The 22,324-nt window shown below is 41.2% G+C and overlaps 2 protein-coding genes across 4 annotated transcripts in view; one reads left to right on the top strand and one right to left on the bottom strand.

Moving 5' to 3' along the window:
* Window positions 1–9,419, top strand: part of camkk1a (calcium/calmodulin-dependent protein kinase kinase 1, alpha a) — a 133,744-nt gene extending 124,325 nt beyond the window's left edge. Inside the window, 2 exon segments of the mRNA XM_070449255.1 lie at window positions 5,651–5,698; window positions 7,329–9,419. Of these exon segments, the coding sequence (XP_070305356.1) occupies window positions 5,651–5,698; window positions 7,329–7,401 (121 nt within the window). The 3' untranslated portion in view covers window positions 7,402–9,419.
* Window positions 9,420–11,706: 2,287 nt separating this feature from the next.
* Window positions 11,707–22,324, bottom strand: part of p2rx1 (purinergic receptor P2X, ligand-gated ion channel, 1) — a 43,395-nt gene continuing 32,777 nt past the window's right edge. Inside the window, exons 9-14 of one of the 3 annotated variants that reach the window (XR_002879525.3) lie at window positions 22,231–22,321; window positions 22,044–22,109; window positions 21,486–21,581; window positions 19,572–19,609; window positions 19,086–19,127; window positions 11,707–12,458 (exon numbers count right to left, since the gene is read on the bottom strand). Coding sequence is in view for 2 of the 3 variants with exons in the window: in XM_024012133.3 (XP_023867901.1) it covers window positions 19,095–19,127; window positions 19,572–19,670; window positions 21,486–21,581; window positions 22,044–22,109; window positions 22,231–22,321 (385 nt within the window). In the remaining variant the exon portion in view is untranslated. Of the gene's footprint in view, window positions 12,459–19,085; window positions 19,128–19,571; window positions 19,671–21,485; window positions 21,582–22,043; window positions 22,110–22,230; window positions 22,322–22,324 lie in introns of all 3 variants that reach the window. The other 2 variants (XM_024012133.3, XM_024012134.3) reach the window with 2 other exon arrangements.

The raw sequence follows: 22,324 nt of genomic DNA, 5'->3' as shown, positions 1-22,324 counted from the left end.
GATGATGGGACTCTAATGAAAAAAGGTGCTTGAAAGGCATCAGTCTTTCATTCACAATTTGAAAAGCACTTGATAATATTCAAATTTCCAAAGCAGCACTCACTTACATGGCTCTCTCAGCTATCTGTCACGGATCCCTCTGGAACTTTCATTGTGCACACCTGACCCCTATTCCCACTGATTGTATTTATATATATGTGCCCTTTGTTCACCATGGTGGGGTCGATTATTGTTACAATGTCCAATGGTGCGTGTTAGTACCTGTGCTGTGTGTTTTGGGCTTTCATGCCCTTGTGGATTGCGCAGATGATTACGGGTCTCGTCCCGTATGTTAATCATTGTGTGCGTGTGTATGTATTCGAGGTACTCCTTGCTCTTTTGTATGAGTTTCAACCCTGTGTTTTGTGTACGTTTGGTCTTCGTCCCCGTGCACGGCACGGCACGCCGTAAATTTACACGGCACGCCGTAATTTGAGGTATAATAAAAAAAATATTACGCATTCCTGCGCCTCTCTCCCGAATCTCTTCATACCAATGTGACAATATCTAAATTCTTTTTAGCCAATTTCCTGTCACGTGATCGGGTCCTTCTCACTAATTCGAATATTGAAGATAGAACTGTCTACATTTAGCCTACTTTTCGTCAGCCAACAAGATGAGTAGGCCTAACGAACAGCAAAGGCACTAGCCTATGTCAATCTACTATCCCCCATAGTACAGAAGTCGACCTATTCTATTGGTTAACTTGTCCTTCTGTGCAATAAATAAATATTCCAAACATACTCTGGGACATTTGTGGGATGCGATAGATCCCAAATTAATACAACCATGAGGTGTGCAACTAGGATTTCAAAAACTCACAAAAAAAGGCATGCGCTATTTCTTGCCTTACTGCACAAACTGAGCATCATTCACAAGTGATAATACATCATGTTGTGACTTTACTTTCATTAATCTGATGACTGTTATTTATCGAATCAACTAACTATGTTTAATTGTTACCTGATTAAATTAATCAACTAACAATTCACTCATTAGGAATTTGGGGCACCACGAAAGCGGTTGTTTAAAGAGTTACCATCTCCCGAATTAAACTCTAAAGGTCTTTACCTATCACATCCATAAAACAGTCAACGTATTAAATCATAACCTCTTTTTATATCATCATTCTGAACAGTCGTAACCTTCTTGGATCTACAAAAACCCCAGCCTTACTTACGATTCAGTACTACACAAATTGGTTTAATTATTTATTTACTAGCTAACTAATTGATAAAACAGGATGACATACACACTTAATACATGAGAAAAAGGTCCCTAGCGCACTGACACAACATATGGCTTTTTACACAACGACATGGAGAGGGAGAGAGAGAGAAACAGACACCTGTCTTCATACATGTAGCGGGGTGCGTAATTGGCGGCAGAGAAGTCAGGCGCAGGGGAGCAGAACTGGGTAATAACCGGAGATTTATTAAGCAAAACCAACGGCATCCAGAAAAACAAGATAAATGGGCACAAAATAACCCGTCGTGCGCTCACGTGGAACGTGCACAAGCACTACAATAAACAATCCCACACAAAGACATGGGGGTAACAGAGGGTTAAATACACAACAAGTAAATGAGGGAATTGAAACCAGGTGTGTGGAAACACAAGACAAAACAAATGGAAAATGAAAAGTGGATCGACGATGGCTAGAAGACCGGCAACGCCGAGCGCTGAGCGCCGCCCGAACAAGGAGAGGACCCGACTTCGGCGGAAGTCGTGACAATACAGTTGAAGTCGGAAGTTTACATACACCTTAGCCAAATACATTTAAACTCAGTTTTTAAACAATTCCTGACATTTAATCTGAGTAAAAATGCCCTATCTTAGGTCAGTTAGGATCACCACATTATTTTGAGAATGTGAAATGTCAGAAAAGTAGTATTTATTTCTTTCATCACATTCCCAGTGGGTCAGAAGTTTACATACACTCAATTAGTATTTGGTAGCATTGCCTTTAAATTGTTTAACTTGGGTCAAACGTTTTGGGTAGCCTTCCACAAGCTTCCCACAATAAGTTGGGTGAATTTTAGCCCATTCCTCTTGACAGAGCTGGTGTAACTGAGTCAGGTTTGTAGTCCTCCTTGCTCGCACACGCGTTTTCAGTTCTGCCCACAACTTTTCTATAGGATTGAGGTCAGAGCTTTGTGTTGGCCACTCCAATACCTTGACTTTGTTGTCGAGAAGCCATTTTGCCACAACTTTGGAAGTGTGCTTGGGGTCATTGTCCATTTGGAAGACCCATTTGCGACCAAGCTTTAGCTTCCTGACTGATGTCTTGAGATGTTGCTTCAATATATGCACGTAATTTTCCTTTCCTCATGATGCCGTCTCTTTTATGAAGTGCAACTGGCCCTCCTGCAGCAAAGCACCCAAACAACATGATGCTGCCTCCCCCGTGCTTCACGGTTGGGATGGTGTTCTTCGGCTTGCAAGCCTCCCCCTTTTTCCTCCAAACATAACGATGGTCATTATGGCCATTATGGCCATTTTTGTTTCATCAGACCAGAGGACAATTTTCCAAGCTGTTTAAAAGCACAGTCAACTTAAAGTACTGTATGTAAACTTCTGACCCACTGGAATTGTGATACAGTGAATTATAAGTGAAATAATCTGTCTGTAACAAATTGTTGGAAAAATTACTTGTGTCATGCACAAAGTAGATGTCCTAACCACTTTGCAAAAACTATAGTTTGTTAACTTCTTTGGGGTAGGGGGCAGTATTTTCACGTCCGGATGAAAAGCATGCCCATAGTAAACGGCCTGCTACAAAGCCATAAAAGCTAGAATATTCATATTATTGGTAGATTTGGATAGAAACCACTCTGAAGTTTCTAAAACTGTTTGAATGATGTCTGTGAGTATAACAGAACTCATATGGCAGGCAAAAACCTGAGAAAAAATCCAACCAGGAAGTGGGAAATCTGAGGTTGGTCGATTTTCAACTCAGCTCCTATTGAAAATACAGTTGGATATTGGTAATGTTGCACTTCCTAAGGCTTCCACTCGATGTAAACAGTCTTTAGAACCTTGTCTGATGCTCTACTGTGAAGTGGGGCCGAAGGAGAGGGGGATGAGTAAGGTCTGCCATGACCTGAACATGCACTGACCATGCGCGTTCATGTGAGAGCAAGCTCTGTTCCATCGCACTTCTGAAGACAAAGGAATACTCCGGTTGGAACATTATTGAAGAATTATGTTAAAAACATCCTAAAGATTGATTCAATACTTTGTTTGTCATGTTTTTACGGACTGTAATATAACTTTTTAACTTTTTGTCCGTACTTTCCGCTGGACTTGCCCGCACGTTGTGAGTTTGGAAAGTGTACTGAACGCTAGAACAACAAGGAGGATTTTGGACATAAATGATGGACATTATCGAACAAAACAAACATTTATTGTGGAACTGGGATTCCTGGGAGTGCATTCTGATGAAGATCATCAAAGGTAAGTGAATGTTTATAATGTTATTTCTGACTTCTGTTGACTCCACAACATGGCGGGTACCTGTATGTCTTGTTTTTGTGTCTGAGCGCTGTACTCAGATTATTGCATGGTGTGCTTTTTCCATAAAGTTTTTTTGAAATCTGACACAGCGGTTGCATTAAGGAGAAGTTTATCTAAAGTTCAATGTAAAACACTTGTATCTTTTATCAATGTTTATTATGAGTATATCTGTAAATTGATGTGGCTCTGAGCTCATGGTGGGTGAAGTGGTGCGGATGAAGCCACTAACAGGGGACCAGACGGGCCTCTGGAGACTCGGATCCTGTGTGCATAAAGTTCAATGGATCACTGTACCGTCGTAATAGGGTTGACCTTCGGGTTGCTGAGCCAGCACCTACTCAGAACCCTGATGGTCATAGGGGTCGCATGACAAAGAACGGACCCCCAGCAAGTCATGTGGGGCCTGAGTCACTGGGCGAAGGGATTACAGGGCAGATTACAAGGGATTACAGGGCAGCCGCTCCCTAGCCCATCAGTACTCCCATGCTCATCAGCACTCCCCTAAGATATGCACTCCCCGAATAATGCAAAGAAAATAACTTTATATTCATTATTAAACAACACAATACTAATGTTTTATCTCAGGAAGAGTTCAGAAATCAATATTTGGTGGAATAACCCTGATTTTCAATTACAGCTTTCATGTGTCTTGACATGCTCTCCACCAGTCTTTCACATTGATGTTGGGTGAATTCATGCCACTCCTGGCGCAAAAGTTCAAGCAGCTCGGCTTTGTTTGATGGCTTGTGACCATCCATCTTCCTCTTGATCAAATTCCAGAGGTTTCAATGGGGTTCAGGTCTGGAGATTGGGCTGGCCATGACAGGGTCTTGATCTGGTGGTCCTCCATCCACACTTTGATTGACCTGGCTGTGTGGCACTGAGCATTGTCCTGCTGGAAAAACCAATCCTCAGAGTTGGGGAACATTGTCAGAGTAGAAGGAAGCAAGTTTTCTTCCAGGACAACCTTGTACGTGGCTTGATTCATGCATCCTTCACAAAGACAAATCTAGCACCCCCAGATCATCACCGATCCTCCACCAAATTTCACAGTGGGTGCTAGACACAGTGGCTTGTAGGCCTCTCCAGGTCTCGCACCCACTGTGAAATTTGGTGGAGGATTTCTGAACTCTTCCTAAGTTAAACATTAGTATTGTGTTGTTTAAAAATTAATATGAACTTATTTTCTTTGCATTATTCGAGGTCTGACAACACTGCATCTTTTTTGTTATTTTGAACAGTTGTCATTTTCTGCAAATAAATGCTCTAAATGTAATGATGGTGAGTGAGTCAGAAGCAGGTGCAGGTGAAACGTTTTAATAAAACAACAAAACGACACTAACATAAAGGCAGTACGCCGATGCACAAGAACAATACCAACTGGTGAGTGAACATGGGAGAGTGCCATATAAAGGGGAGGAAATTATGAAGGTAATGGAGTCCAGGTGTGAATCATAATGATCATAATGATTGCCAGGTGTGTGTAATGATGAATCCCAGGACCGGTGGTTAGTATTCTGGCGACATCGTACGCCGGAGGGGAGGACCAGGAGCAGACGTGACACTAAATGACAATATTTTTATTTGGAATTTGGGAGAAATGTTGTCAGTAGTTTTATAGAATAAAACAACAATTTTAATTTTACCCAAACACATACCTATAAATAGTAAAACCAGAGAAACTGATCATTTTGCAGTGGTTTCTTAATTTTTTCCAGAGCTGTGCGACCAATACAATTGTATTTTATTTGAACCCTGCCCATCAACTTGGAAGCACAACACCACTGCCCCCTGCTGAGGACATGACCTAACCACCCCGTCTCTACAAACCTTACACACTAATGTAGGCTAACTGACATTGCATGACAGATGGACGCTTTCAGGCACAGATCTAGGATCAGCTTACCCTCCACAAACCCTATCCCTAACCGTTAGGGAAAAACCTCAAAGCTGAGCTGATCAATGTTGAAGGGCAACTGACTCCCACATGTAGTGGTGGAAGGATGCTCATAGCTCTCCGTCACCCTCCGACGACCTCTCCTGACCTCAGGCTCTGACCCTGTGTCCGTTTTCTTCCCCGCTCTATCTGCTGCAGGGATGCGTGGCCGTTCCGCCACTCTTTAAAACTCCACCCCTCTCTAAGGTAAAGTTGTGTGGTCATTGGTCTGGCACGCTGTCTGTCAAAATTCCTAACAACCCCCCCATCCTGTTGTCCTTATCCATTGGTGTTCCTTCATGAGAAAGGCGGGGCAAATGTTTTTCCCCAACTGTCAATCCAACTGTGACTCAAAAGTCTCCGACTGCCATCTCCCTGTGTTACACATAACATGTGTTGTTGTCACCATTTCTGTGTGTTGTCATTGAAGATGGTGTTTCTTGCCTTCCTCAATGCGATGACATTAGGTGGCTCCTGTTTCTCGGCACGTGTATGATAGAGACTAAATATGTGACTGGTTACAAGACCCTAGCCTTATTTAAATTTTTGACAAAAACAGCACTTTACAGTTTATAAAAGTACAGATTCAGAGCTTCAAAATGGCATATCGTATACTGCAATTGGAGAAAATTATGGGAAAGTAATGATGCTATGAAAGTTGATATACTTGTTTACCCACTTTTGAGAAAAAGCCCTTCAATGTTTTTGTAGAGGTTTATACACTTGCTGGAGAGCTCTTCTTTGTGTACACCCATTCAGCATYGCACACCCTCTTAAGCCTTAAGCCCATCGTACACACCCTCTTAAACCCCACCCATCTCTAAGATTTCACATGTGAACGGGACTCTTTGTGAATGGATTTTTTTGTCTCCTTTGTTTAGCTAGCTAAACAAAGTTCATCAGCACCATATTATCTGTTATCTTAGCCAATCGTGGCCAGTCAGGAACGATCCTGTCTTTCTCCCTATAGCTAAATGCTTTCTCCTTGGCTACACACATGCAAAAATACTACAGTTTACTATAGAATACTACTGTACTTACTATAGAATTCTGTAGTAAACTGGTATACTGTAGAATACTATACTACACACCTTGATCATGTGTAGTACTTACTATAGAAATGTGTAGTATACTGTCCAATACTATAGTAAATACTACAGTATACTACAGACTGCAAAAACATCACAGTAAATACTACAGTGATATCCGCAAAAACAATACAGTAATTACTTTAGTAAATACTACAGTATTTCATTTGCATACACCCTGCCCATTCCCCTCCCCATATCCCAATTTGTGCCACCCATATTATGGTCTATACTTGGCATGTAGGTTTCTCATTTATGGGTGGCACAAATTGGGATATATTGTGTTCCCTACAAGTTATAGAAAAGAGCAGAAGCTGTGAACTATCTGTTCAGACTTCAGTCCTACCTACCTACCTACCTACCTACAGGTTATGGAAAATTTGCTCTTGGAGTATTTTGTCCAGTAGATTTCCTCAAAGACAAAGCCCCCACTGCTATGTCAAAGCTAAAAAAACACTGCAGTAAATACTATACTAAAGTCCGCAAAAACACTACAGTGAATACTATAGCATTTAACCATAGTATACTATAGTATTTTTTCTTTTGGGATTAACTAGGCTTGTAATTTTATATTTTTATTCATATTTACAGATCACATACCAGTTTGTTATTAAGGCACATGAAAGTTCACATTTTCAAGAAGGCAAAAACAACATACATATGTATTTCTTTACTGTTTCTCTCTCTCCCTGTCTCTCTCCCTGTCTCTCTCTCTCTTCCCCTCTATATGTCTCCTGTCACTCTTTCAGAAAGGGCAGCAGTGGAGAGGGAAGTAGGGAGGGAGAGCTCGAAGACCTACATGAAGATGAACCCTTCTCCTGAATCCCGTACCTCCTCCTCTCCTCCAGTCAGCTCAGCTCAGCCCAGTTCTACACAGCCCTCTTAACCGGCATCTTACGCTACTACCTTCAGTGCTTCTGGACTGAAACAGTGCTTTTTCTTGTGAGAAGTGGTTCAACTCAAGCATGGCCTCCCCTTTAAAAATGATATGCCCTTCCCCTTTAAAGCCCAATCTGTACATTGCCTCTCTCCCTTTAAATCTATGATGCACTCCGCTCTTCTAATCCTGTCCTTCCCTCCATCCCTCCCTGATCTCTCCTCACTCCATCATTGCGTGTAATCACCCAAAGAAGCACATAGAACCCAGACAACACTGTACCACTGCAAGACTACTGGAAATTCCTACTGTATGTCCGTCTGCTGGCATTATGTTGCTGAGGAGAAGAGGAATTTTTGTCTGTCGTGTTTCGATGTCACTTTACCTACACAATGCATGGTGAACGTTATCGCCATTCAGAGACTCTCTAGGCACCATTCACAATCATGGACAATATTGGTGCCCTAAGAGCCAGCATGACCAAGAGACTGGAGCATGCAACTGACATTATTACGCCCCCTACCGTTTGAAACAAGACATACACACAGGGCTTTTAACCTATCATAATCAATAGTTTGAATGGGCAATCTGCAGATGCTTCATACATTTTTGKACTTATAAATTAATTAGTTATATATACCTATGATTCTTGAAGAATAKAACTTATAAATGCCTCATAAGCTTAGTTCAACTGTCATACCCCATCAGAACCAAAAGCTTGTTTTACTCCAATGTTTGTAAACACACAGTGTATAGCCTCAAAATATGCTTGACACTATCATTTTTATATATTGAAGGGTCAGTCCTTGCATCTATAGCTCTGTCTATTAATATCAGAATGGTTACATTTCTCCAGGCCCATCCTTCAGCTTTTTACCAAAACAGAGGGAAACCTTTTTGTTATTGTTTCATCTGCGGATTGCCCCTTTAATGCTGCAGCGTTGTACATAGATCATAAATGTGTGTGTCAGTGTAATGTCATTGTTGTCTATCTCACCCGTAAGCTGTCAACATAACCCTTCCACACGCTTCTCTTAAGTAATAATAATAATAATATATTTAATTATAAGCACTTTACAAGACACCCAAATTCACTTTACATACACAAGATAATCAGTAGGATTAAAAGCAATAAAATCATACATTAAAAAAAGTAAGTATATATATCTACGCCAAACATAAGGACAGACTAACCAGGAAAAAACTAAACAGGATGACACTAACTAGGGACGTGAACTAGTGAGGGATCTCTAAGACAACAGATCATGTGAAGAGGTGTGTCATTGTCTCCCATGGAGCAGAGCCTGGTGTGAGAGATGGTTAGGAGGCCAATGTCAGAAAAGCGCAGGGAACAGGTGGGAGTGTAGAGGTGCAGGAGGTCAGTAAGGTATGTGAGTATTTTGAAGATGATCCTGTATTGAACTGGGAGCCAGTGGAGTTTGAGGGTGGGGGTGATGTGGTCCCACGGTTTGGTGTCTGTATGGACTGGTCTCTTCCTCTCTGTTGCTCTAATCGTCTCCCCTTCATTCTCTAATGTTTTTAGTAGGGTACAGAATTAGAGAAGGGCTGTTTCTCTAAATCTCAGGCAGTAGGGTGAAGCTAGCCTGTTTCTCTCCCCTGTCTCCTAGACTCTGACAAGAAGCAGCAACCTATCCTCCTTAAAACACATTTGAAGCCCACAATTGTGAAAGGGGGAACACTAATCATATTTATGCAGCCTATTAATCACCCTTCCAGAACCAAGTAAATGTTTTATTTCAATTTCAGAAAAACTTCATTGGAAATTGGCCCATTCATTGATAGGGATGCATGTGAGATTGCACAGCAGTAAGCTGGTTTATTTGTCCTTCATACATTCTTCTCGATTTCAAAATGGAACTGAAAGCAGGTAATGGTGTTTGCATGTACAGTTTCTTGATTAGTAAAAGGTTAATTTATGAAATAAATGTGAATAACTGTGTTATTCTCATAACATATTTTTATGTAACAATAGTAGCAGTTCATTCAGTTCATCCAAGCACGGGGAAGGCACTTTGTACTGTATATGAAAGCGTATTGTCAGTCAGAGCACAGCGATCTCTTCCACCGCTCTTCCAGGGACCATTACAATATGGTGATTAGGAACAACACAAACAACAACAACTATCTATTCACCACCACACAATCCCCATGTGGCAGAGAATGGCCCAGTAGAGTGATGTCCATTCATCCCTCTCTTCCGACTTGATGCAATTCTATTGTGCAAAACACTCCATTGAAATTAGGTACTGAGGATCTATAGGAGGGCAGCATATACATACACATACAAGGGCCAATGCCACTTCTGAATTGAGCCTCTGTGATTTGAGCCTCTCATTTTAAAAACGWCTAATTGTGTGCACAATCCTAGAAATGATGGACACAATTTATGCAACTTCAAAACGTGTTTCCTATCATATCATCTTGGTCATGCAGTCTTTATAGGCAGTATGGAAGACCTGATGTCAGTAGATGTGTGTTTGGGAGATGTGTATTATTGCTGTCTGTCTCTCTTAAGGCCAGGATTCAGTCTTATCACACTGTGTTGACAATTCAGCTTTTAAAGGCAATGTTCCTACATTTGCTGAGATTGCATTCATGGTAAACGTGGCAGATGTCGGCGCATTCGGAAGTTACCTTTGAATGGCACATTGTCGACAGCTGCGGTATAGGAAATAGCAACTATATAGGGAATAGCCACTATATAGGGAATAGCTACTATATAGGGAATAGCCACTATATAGGGAATAGCCACTATATAGGGATTAGGGTGCCAATTTGGATGCATCGTAACCCTCTGGTGGACATATCAGTGCACCTGTTAGGTGCTACAGTCAGAGAATGGGTAGAGGGATTGTAGTGGAAGACAAAAGCTTTATTATGCATTCCCTGTTAGCCAGGCCAGATAGTGTTTTCTCTTTCACTCACTTATTCCATCTTCTCTTTTTCTTCATTGCCCTGCTGTTGCCTTTACACGTCAGTTTCACCTATTACGGCAGCCATATTTAATTGTGCTTCCGTCTTTGTGAATATATATTTTTTAATCATTTCTATTACCGGTACATGCAATTTCAAGTGCAGAGTTTCAATCAACCATATGAAGAGCTTGCTTTGTTATCTGTTATGGCTTTTTATTTTGTTGCTTTTACTTTTTTCCCCGCAACCTTTAGGGTGAACGCTATGTTCGTGTTGCGCTGGATGTAGTTGCTTTTTGATGGAGCTTTTAAGGGTTTGTCTTAGTCACCGGTCAGTCTGTGGGTTAACTTCTCCTAACTGAAGGGCTGCTGGGATCGGAACAAAGATGGCACCTGTTGTGAACCAGCTGTCTGCCATGTTCAAGTCCCCTCTGATGACATGGCACTTTATATGTTGACGATGATGCTAAAGCGAAACACAGTTTTTTTTGTACGTCTGTCTGGAGCACTGCACTCGCAAGAATCGTTATCGGTGTCTAAGGTGTATTCACCTTTGTAATGTATGTGTGTGTATGTACAAGTATGTGTGTCAGAAGTGCAATGTTGTTGTCATTAGATTACTTCAGTGTTGTGTTCGGATTCTAAATGCACTCAGGTGCTCTTTCTTTCTGTCTATTATTCCAGGTACATTACATTGTCTTGGGAGTTGAGCTGGATGATATTGACACATTTATGCTAATTAATATGATTAATAATTCCTTCAACCCGGGGTAAAGAGGGAATCCTCTTCAACAGATGAAACAGGCCTGTGGGAGTGAGAGTGTACATAATGTTAAGATTAGGACAGTGTCATGGTTTTTGCATCGCTGCTATGTATCATATGTGATTGCCCAGTCTCTGTGTTAAAGGTCCTGTTTCTTGTGTTGATAGATGTCTGTACTGTTCCGCATTTCTCTGAAGCCCTGTTTATTATACCTGGTGCTAATCTGCGTCATGTGTCCTGATCTCTTCCACATTATTATTGTGTCCACATTTTTAGTCAGGTGTAGGCATTTTAAAGACGTAATGTGAACTGATTTTCATCAGAACTTATAACGGACAAGAGCAGGATGAAGGATGCATGTTAGAACCAGGTATGAATGGGGCTTGAATGTACTTGTCAAGGTTCGTCAATTCCCACAAACAAAAAAAGCATGGCACACCTGTACTGAATGCAGCTGTTACAATGTAAATATGTACCAAATATATACAGAAGCTATTTTTGCATGCTTTTTGTACACCTAGACACACAATAAAATACAATAAAAATTATTATAATCATTTTTGAATAATTTTGTATTTTGTAAGTAACCTGTAAAAGGGTATGCAAGAGTATAACCTAAACTCAGAACATGGTTTATTGAATTCACGTGGCAATTGCAAACTGTTAAAGAGAAAGATATAACCTAAAATACATAATTGTGTCTTTCAAAGTGGAGTACCCAAAGTGGAGTATTCTAGTGTTGTCTCTTGAAGACAACATTGAGGGCTCTGTGCCGATGGAAGAGGTTGGAAATGGGTGGTGCTACCATAAAGTAGAGGGCTGTTATAACCGTGTTATAAAAATGTTATGGAACTGTGTTATAATGGTCATATCAAGTTGGAAATTGGTGGTTCTCCCGTAAAGTAGAAGGGCTGCCTAAAATGTGTTATAAACCATGCCGCTTTGAGGTAATGGACCAACACTCAACTAATACACAGTGCTAATTCTGCAATGTTGAGAGAACAGTGCTTTTAGGGAGGGTGGCTGCTTCTGTCTCTGAAAGAATAATATTCTGTATTTATCTTGGTTTATCTCCTAAACAGATAGCATCATTTGAGGTCTGTTGCCAAGATTTGAAGGTATAAATAATTAGCAGTTGAATAATTGAGCTGACGAGAGAAGAATGTTGTTTGAGACTGTCTTTTCCTGTCCAAGTGTCCTCTGCATGGCAGTACAGCCTGGAGTCTGTGTTCTGCAGGAGCCGGATCCACCTGTTTCTGCTGTCTGGAGCCCAAGAGTCATGAATCTACCCTTTGTAGGATCACTCCTGTAGGAGAGGAACAGAAAACATGGCAATGTTCAAATGGGACTCTTTTAAAAACAGGCCATTTAGCCCACTGGGCAGTTCAATAGGCCTACGTCACAGGGGGCATAGATTAGAGTGTGCACATAAGGAAAGAACTGTGTCAGATGTTAAATGTTTTGAAGTCCTTTGAATTGACTCCCCACAAATACTTTAACATTCTCATGTGGTTAACTGATGTGTTTCTTCTGGTCCATGTTTGAATACTTTCAAAATGCATCCTTCCRTCCTTCTTCCCTTCCTTGATGTACGTATTGACGGTAAGTATGTAAGCAATGGTTCTAATACATAGCTTCTACCTATCCAGTCATGTCAGATCAGGGATTACTGTAGTTAAGAAATAATCCACAAAAAAAACTATATTTTTTAATTAGTCCACTCCCACTGGACACACCACGTAATTTCAAAGTCGATGTAAAAAGGTCTATGTGTAGCTGGTGTAGGGAGTCAGGCGCAGGACAGCAGATATGAGTAATCAACATACTTTTACTCAAAATGTCCAATGTACAAAGTAACATCACGAGCACACCATAACAGACCGAAAATACAAATAAACAATCACTCACAAATACAACATGGGGAACAGAGGGTTAAATAATAAACAAGTAATTCGTTGAGTGAAGCCAGGTGTGAAAAGACAAAGACAAAACAAATGGAAAATGAAAAGTGGATCGGTGGTGGCTAGAAAGCCAGTGACGTCGACCGCCGAACGCCGCCCGAACAAGGAGAGGGACCGACTTCGGCGGAAGTCGTGACAGTCGATAATTGGGTAATATTTGGTTGAGACGTTGATTAATTGCAACCTATATTCACCCACTCAAAAAGACAGCCAGAAGTTAGTTGAATTTCCAATATGTTATCACTATGCTTTCAACCATCTAAAAGCACAACCAAATTCCAAAGGAAAAACAATGTCTGATTTTTGTTTAAATTGTCAACCAAATGTCTATCACTGTGCTTTCAACCATTTAAAACCAGAGAAAAGTTAAAATAGGAATACAATGTCATATTTTTAATGTGATTAATGTGTTATCACTGTGTTTAATCTAATAGCAAAACCAAATGACCTGTTTGCAGTTGAAATTACAGCAAGTGATCGATGTCGTTCAAAATTCTGTACAGATTATTACAGCAATTGTGAAGATCTCTACAGACCTATGACAACCTATGCTCGCAATCTTGAACATGCACACTTCATATGATTACATAATAAGATATGTATAGTTACAGTAACCTCAAAATGTGGACAGTAGTTATTAAGATGGTGCCGAAGAGGATGACTGACGTTATACATGCCCGTAACCAATTGTGCTATTTTTTTTATTTTTTTTTGCGTTGTTTGTAACTTATTTTTGTACTTATTTTGTACATAATGTTGCTGCTACYGTCTCTTATGACTGATAATAACTTCTGGATATCTGAACTGGGATTACACACCACAAACTGGAAGAAGCTTTTTCCTTTAACGAGTCCGACGAGAAAGATATACTGCTCTCCCGGGAACAGGCCCAGATCTTCGTCATTTGCGTGAAGAAAAGACGGAGGAAAAGAGGATGCAGATCGGGCTGCCTTTTGAGAATCTGTAGGCGAGCGAGTAAACTCTCAATGCCATCAATTCTACTTGCTAACATGCAATCGTTGGAAAATAAAATTGATGACCTACGATTAAGATTATCCTACCAACGGGACATTAAGAACTGTAATATCTTATGTTTCACAGAGTCGTGGCTGAACGACGGCACAGATAATATAGAGCTGGGGGGATTTTCAATGCGCTGGCAGAACAGAGAAGCTACATCTGGTAAGACAAGGGGTGGGGGTGTGTGTCTTTTTGTCAATAACAGCTGGTGCGCGATGTCTAATTTTAAAGAATTCTCGGGGCCTCCCGGGTGGCGCAGTGGTCTAGGGCACTGCATCGCTGCGCCACCAGAGACTCTGGGTTCGCGCCCAGGCTCTGTCGCAGCCGGCCGCGACCGGGAGGTCCGTGGGGCGACGAACAATTGGCCTAGCGTCGTCCGGGTTAGGGAGGGTTTGGCCGGTAGGGATATCCTTGTCTCATCGCGCACCAGTGACTCCTGTGGCGGGCCGGGCACAGTGCGCGCTAATCAAGGGAGCCGGGTGCACGGTGTTTCCTCCGACACATTGGTGCGGCTGGCTTCCGGGTTGGAGGAGCGCTGTGTTAAGAAGCAGCGTGGCTTGRTTGGGTTGTGTTTCGGAGGACACATGGCTTTCGACCTTCGTCTYTCCCGAGCCCGTACGGGAGTTGTAGCGACGAGACAAGATAGTAATTACTAGCAATTGGATACCACGAAAATTGGGGAGAAAAGGGGGTTAAAATAAAAAATAAAGATTTCTCAAGGTATTTCTCCCCTGAGGTAGAGTACCTTATGATAAGCTGTAGACCACACTATCTACCAAGATAGTTCTCATCTATATTATTCTTAGCCTTCTTTTTACCACCACAGACCGATGCAGGCATGAAGACCGCACTCAACCAACTCTATAAAGCCATAAGCAAACAAGAAAACGCTCACCCAGAAGCAGCGCTCCTAGTGGCCAGGGACTTTAATGCAGGCAAATTTAAATCAGTTTTACCAATTTTTTACCAGCATGTCACATGTGCAACCAGAGGGAAAAAAACTCTAGACCACCTTTACTCTACACACTTAGATGCATACAAAGCTCTCACCCGCCCTCCATTTGGCAAATCTGATCATAATTCTATCCTCCTGATTCCTGCTTACAAGCAAAAACTCAARCAGGAAGTACCAGTGACTCGCTCAATACAGAAGTGGTCAGATGACGTGGATGCTACGCTACAGGATTGTTTTGCTAGCACAGACTGGAATATGTTCCGGGATTCATCCAATGGCATTGAGGAGCATACACTTCAGTCATCGGCTTCGTCAATGAGTGCATCGACGACGTCGTCCCCACAGTGACCGTACATACATATCCCAACCAGAAGCCATGGATTACAGGCAAAATCCGCATTGAGCTAAAGGCTAGAGCTGCCGCTTTCAAGTAGCGGGACACTAATCCGGACGCCTATAAGAAATCCCGCTATGCCCTCAGACGAACCATCAAACAGGCAAAGCGTCAATACAGGACTAAGATTGAATCCTACTACAACGGCTCTGATGCTCGTCGGATGTGGCAGGGCTTGAAAACTATTACGGATTACAAAGGGAAACCCAGACSCTAGTTGCCCAGTGATGCAAGCCTACCAGATGAGCTAAATTCCTTCTATGCTCGCTTTGAGGCAAGCAACACTGAAGCATGCACGAGAGCACCAGCTGTTCTCGCTCTCGGTAGACGATGTGAGCAAGACCTTTAAACAGGTCAACATTCACAAAGCTGCGGGGCCAGATGGATTACCAGGACGTGTACTCAAAGCATGCATGGACCAACTGGCAAGTGTCTTCACTGACATTTGATGAGACAGCCTATAGGRAGGAAGTCAGAGAACTGGCAGTGTGGTGCCAGGACAACAACCTCTCCCTCAATGTGAGCAAGACAAAGGAGCTGATTGCGGACTACAGGAAAAGGCGGGCCGAACAGGCCCCCATTAACATCAACGGGCTGTAGTGGAGAGGGTCGAGAGTTTCAAGTTCCTTGGTGTCCACAACACCAACGATCTATCATGATCCAAACACACCAAGACAGTCGTGAAGAGGGCACGACAAAACCTTTTCCCCCTCAAGAGACTGAAAAGATTTAGCATGGGTCCCCAGATTCTCAAAAGGTTCTACAGCTGCAGCATCAAGAGCATCCTGACCGTGGCATCACCGCCTGGTATGGCAACTGCTCGGCATCTGACCGTAAGGCACTACAGAGGGTAGTGCATACGGCCCAGTACATCACTGGGACCAAGCTTCCTACAATTCAGGACCTATATAATAGGCGGTGTCAGAGGAAAGCCCATAAAATTGTCAGAGACTCCAGTCACCCAAGTCATAGACTGCTTTCTCTGCTACCACACGGCAAGCGGTAGGATCAAAAGGCTCCTTACACCCCCCCATTTGTTGTTGCTACTCACTGTTTATTATCTATGCATTACCTCTAACCGGTACCCCCTGTATATAGCCTTGTTATTGTTATGTTATTGTGTTACTTTTTATAATTTTTTACTTTAGTTTATTTGGTAAATATCTTCTTAACTCTTCTTGAACTGCACTGTTGGTTAAAAACTTCTTAGTGATCCCTTCCTGCTCAGATCCCGGTAACGGGATTGATTTGACAACATCCAGTGAAATTGCAGCGTGCCAAATTCAAAAACAGAAATACTCATAATACAAATTCACAAAACATACATGTATAATACATCAAAATAAAGCTTAACTTCTTTGTTAATAAAGCCGCAGTGTCAGATTTCAAAAAGGCTTTACGGCGAAAGCAGACCATCTGAGGACAGCACCCTTCATACAAACACATGAAAATCACATTTCAACCAGCCAGGTGCGACACAAAACTCAGAAATAACGATATAATTCATGCCTTACCTTTGAAGATCTTCTTCTGTTGGCACTCCAAAATGTTCCAGAAACATCACAAATGGTCCTTTTGTTCGATAAATTCCTTCTTTATATCCCCAAAATGTCCATTTATTTGGCACGTTTGATTCAGAAAATACACCGGKTCCAACTCACCCAACATGACTACAAAGTATCTAATAAGTTACCTGTAAACTTGGTCCAAACATTTCGAACAATGTTCCTAATCCAAACTTAGGTATCGTAAAACGTAAATAATCGATCAAATTTAAGACGGGATAAACTGTGTTCAATACTGGACGAAAACAAAGTGAAGCGCGTTCCAGGTCATGCGCACCAAAAGACTAGAGTCCACATGGAGTGACACATGGAAAGAGATGGGCTACTTCGTCATTTCTCAAAAGAAAAAGATCAACCAATTTCTAAAGCCATAGGAACTGCAACCAGATTCCTATTAAAAATGGCTAACCATAGAAACCTCATGGAAAACAGATTGAAATTTGGAAAACAGAAAACAGATTGAAATAGAAAAAGTTTCCCTGGATGGATTGTGCTCGGGGTTTTGCCTGCCAAATCAGTTCTGTTATACTCACAGACATTATTCAAACAGTTTTAGAAACTTCAGAGTGTTTTCTATCCACATCTACTAATAATATGCATATCCTAGCTTCTGGGCCTGAGTAGCAGGCAGTTTACTTTGGGCCCACTTTTCATCCAGACGTGAAAATACTGCCCCCTATCCCTAAGAAGTTTTAAGGGCTTGTAAGTAAGCATTTCACCGCAAGGTCTACACTTGTTGTATTCGGCGCATGTGACAAATAAAGTTTGATTTAATTTGATTTGAAAAGTAATAATTTACTACATTTATTTTCATAATAATCTCAAAGCACTTCAAAAGCAAAAAACAAACAACCAATACATCATTATGAGTAGCCTAGCTATAGTTGGCTAGGCCAACCAATAGAGTCTTTGAATGCATGCATCCTTCAAAGATGGAGAGGGACAATTCATGGTTTGATCAGAGGAAGGTGGTCAGGGATATGGTTGATGATGGATGTGGATGTGTTCCTCATTTTAGGTTGTAAGATAGCCTTAACTTCAGGCTATTTACTGTGTTACAAAAGTAATATTGAATTGTGTTTGGTTGACAACACAACCAAAAATCATTTAAAGGAGATCTGAGCCACTGGCTTAGTCTCGTTCTTTAACTTTTATTTTTGGTTGAGATGGAGACATGAATCCAACATATCAATTATTAATTTGTAGACAAACTGGACTAATTCAGTGGCACAGATGGAACTATCCACTATATATCATTCAACTTGAAATCAACCAGAGCTTTAAACCCTAGGCCTATTTTTAGTTGAACTCTGGAGGAAATTGGAACAATAGCTGTTGATGAATTTGCAAATGCTATATTTAAGCAATAAAACCCAAGAGGGTGTAGTAGATGGCCAATATACCACGGCTAAGGGCTGTTCTTAGGCACCACGCAACAATAGTTGATAACTTTTTTCCAATCCAATGTATTTTCCATGTACATTCCACATCATAATACGTTGACAAATGATGTTGAAACAACATTGATTCAACCAGTTTGTGCCCAGTGAACTGTTGATACACTCCCAAAATGTTTAGCATGTCACTTTTCAAGATACATTACTTTCAAAAAGCAAAGTATAGCATGCCACATCATGCAAAAGGCATTACATAATGCAAAAAGTATCATCATGATGATGTGGCATGCTACACGCATCTTAAAAGGGCTACAGCATGAAAGCTTCACTGCTGACATGCAAACATTTTTGGGACCATTTCAACAGTGGACTAATGACTGGATTATTCCTTTAAGGAAGGGAGGAAAGGAGAAGGGATTTTTTGAAGTATTCCAACAGAAACCAGAGGACCCACACCAGTCAACACAAACCTCAGATTGATTGCAGTAAGTAGCCAAGAAGACGTCAATTATATGCTACAGTACAATATCTTTTGGTCTTTCACTCACTTTAACCACAAACTTTTCACAGTTTAAGGTGATCAAAATGGTGCACACAAACACGCATGCATGTGCACACACAAACACACACAATGTGCTTACCTTGGATACTTATTTTTCTGACGAGAACTCGTCTAAAGGTTCCTGAAAGACAGACTCAGACTTAGAAGGATCCATTTGTATCTGACTAGTTCCTGTTTCCCTTGTTTTAAACTCTCAAGAGAAACCAAACAAAGCATGTAAGATACAGTATATTTCAAAAATATTTACCTCATGTGAGGGTTGAATATAATTGAATTAAATCAAGATTAAGATAAATAATATTCCATTTTAAACACTTTTTTGTAAGCTTTTTTTAACCAGAGAAGTCACATTGACTTCAGCAGCATACATATACAGTAGTTAAGCATATATTAGACAAAACACAACATAAAACATAACAATGAATGGAAATTAAAACAGTGAAAAGATCATGAAATAACCTAAAATCCCTCAAAAACCCTCAATTGATTAGGCTTAGCACACAACATGCACCAGCAACCTTGCCCCAAGATAAAGCACACTTTACTTTTCACTACATGCACTCACTTTATGTTGTAGGATTATATTGGCTGAGACTTGTGGTCCTGCATAGACGTCAGGGATGTAATAGATGAACGTGTTTATACCCAGCCTCAGGTTGTCGCACTGCAAATAAAAAACCAACGGTCTTCCTGTCTCATTTAGCCTCTTTAAAGAGAATAGCTGAGTAGGAGTAGTAGTAAGAGAAGAGGAGGACAGCAGGTTAAGATCTGTCCTCCGTTTTCTCTACTTCTGTCAGAACAGAACATCATCTGTCTGTGTTGCCTGGTAACCATCTGAAGGGATATCTATCTAGGGACAGCTTCTTTAGACTTTAACTACAGAATGGCAGTAGGACTTTGAATCTGTCCACATGCATGCTGTTACTTAAAACTGGGATGGAAATAAACACGTTATTTGAATAGTCCCCAATAGATGCTTTATAGATGTTCACTTGTCAACAAACTGTTCAAGTAACTATCCACTAATCCTAACTCCAACCTTAGATTAATTTCCATATCCCAGTTCAACCCTAACCCTAACCCTAACCCTAACCCTAACCCTAACCCTAACCCTAACCCTAACCCTAACCCTAACCCTGAACGCCAATGCGATCCGGAGGCGCCGTACGAAGGGTGTGACGCAATTACCGAGCCTCTGGAGGCTTGTGGAGGCCAAATCGAGCTCCGTACAGTATCGCTGTGCACCTCCCAAAAGTTGTTACAATGCGGAGGGATCCGTATAGCTCCATATTAACATGATTGGTTGACGGTAGATGGGGGCGAGAGGTCCTGTATAAACACAAACTCACTTCCTTGACAACCTTCGTCACAACAGCTCTACTCTGCTCCGCAAAGCACAATAGGTATGAATGCCCTGACTTCTGCAGACACTGTATCACCGTAACTGCTGTAAAACCAATGCAGACTTGGGATTGGTCATACATCGCCTTTAACTCTATGTACACATGCAAGCTGTTGCATATTAACAGCGTTGCAGTTGACAGGGAGATTCTCAATTGCTCCTCTTCTTCCACGGAAGAGTTATGAAACCCGCCGCACCCACTTTGAACCAGCTGTTATTTTCTCGGAGGAAAAAAGCAAGCGCACATTTAAAAACGATACGCTACTTATCGTTTATCTATAGAATGTCTATCACAACTCATTACATACACATTGGTCGTTCTTGAATTGCGGTGGCATTTGGGGCATGGCATTTTGGAAAAATGAACTTCATTTTTTTGTTTTGTATTTATTTAAATCTTCCCATTCTAAATCAACTAATATGGCAACTAAATTACTTTAAATATGTTTTACCATCATGATAAAATTGTGCCACCAGTAGGAAAAGTAACACCAATGCATAGCTGCAGGAAGTAGGGGTGCTGAGGGTGCTGCAGTACACCCTGATAAGTCTGAATTGTTTTGTTTTTGTTTTCACAAAATTAGTGCACAAGGCCTTTATTACTCCTGTATGAGCAAAAAAAAATTGTTGTCAGCAGCGCGGGAAGCCATGCATCTTCCCACCACAATTCAAGAACGATTTCTCCGCTTTAATTGTTATTTGCCTGAAGACACGCTAGTGGAGAAGGAGGGCCTACTTTTATACGCGCGCATTGGGTGCAGGGTGCAGGTAATCGAGCCAATCCAATCGAGATTCTCCCATAGTTTGCTGACAGTTTGAGCATGTATAGATCATCTCTTAGGGACTATGCAAATAAAGTGGGACCTAGTAGCCTTCCCCAAAGAAGGAGACAATTACACCATGTATTTCTTCGAGAAAACACATGAACTGTTGGGTAAATTACTATGTGTATTGTTGAAGGTCTGTCTGCCCAGTTTTCTGTACAACTATTTATAGAATGCCTCTATGCTACCATTTTTTGTTTAAACTGAATGACTGAGGSTCAACGCTACGCAAAAGTTAGAAACTCAAACTCACCTGCTCTACTGTTTCTGTGACCTTGAATTTCATGTTGTTGTAGAACTCCCTCTTTGGTAGTAGATACAGAAGGATCAGATCGCATACTACAGTTGCCTTCGGAAACACAACACAATTATTTGCATCATAAACATAAAKAAATAATATACACTGACCAGGTGAATCCAGGTGAAAGCTATGATCCCTTATTGATGTCACCTGTTAAATCCACTTCAATCAGTGTAGATGAAGGGCAGAATACAGGTTAAAGAATAATTTTCAAGCCTTGAGACATGGATTGTGTATGTGTGCCGTTCAGAGGGCGAATGGGCAAGACGAATTGAGGCTGTTCTGAGGGCAAAAGGGGATACAACTCAATAATAGGAAGGTGTTCTTAATGTTTTGTGCACTCAGTGGACATTGAATTATGTGTTCATAACTACCGCTGTCACACGACTGAATAGTTAAAGATGTTTGTTTAGTCTACACTATGCAAGCTGTTCAAGAGATACAGTAGGCTACTTGAGATTCGGTATGCTTTGAAATATCAGATAGGATGTGTAGTATTGCAAGACTCACCACTCCAAAGATTCCAACGCCAGACCCTATAGCTGTTAGTGTTGGGATGATATCAAACTTTCTGGCCTGGGAAATAACAATACGATTAACAATCTTCATCGTTTTCATCTACCGTTGCAAGGGAGGAATTCTAGAAACACTGGCGGGAACATTACAAGGATCGCAATCATGAACTTCATGAACTTACCACTGAACGAACAATGATGTCGAATCGAATCCCAAACACTTTCATAAGCGTTCTTTTCTCCTGCTTGTCCTCCATATAATGCTTTGCATACCTA

This window comes from Salvelinus sp. IW2-2015, linkage group LG20, assembly GCF_002910315.2.
Source record: "Salvelinus sp. IW2-2015 linkage group LG20, ASM291031v2, whole genome shotgun sequence".
In the NCBI taxonomy this organism is placed as follows: Eukaryota; Metazoa; Chordata; class Actinopteri; order Salmoniformes; family Salmonidae; genus Salvelinus; species Salvelinus sp. IW2-2015.
The sequence above is the reverse complement of the archived record's forward strand: the minus strand, read 5'-3'. Positions and strand labels throughout refer to the sequence as shown.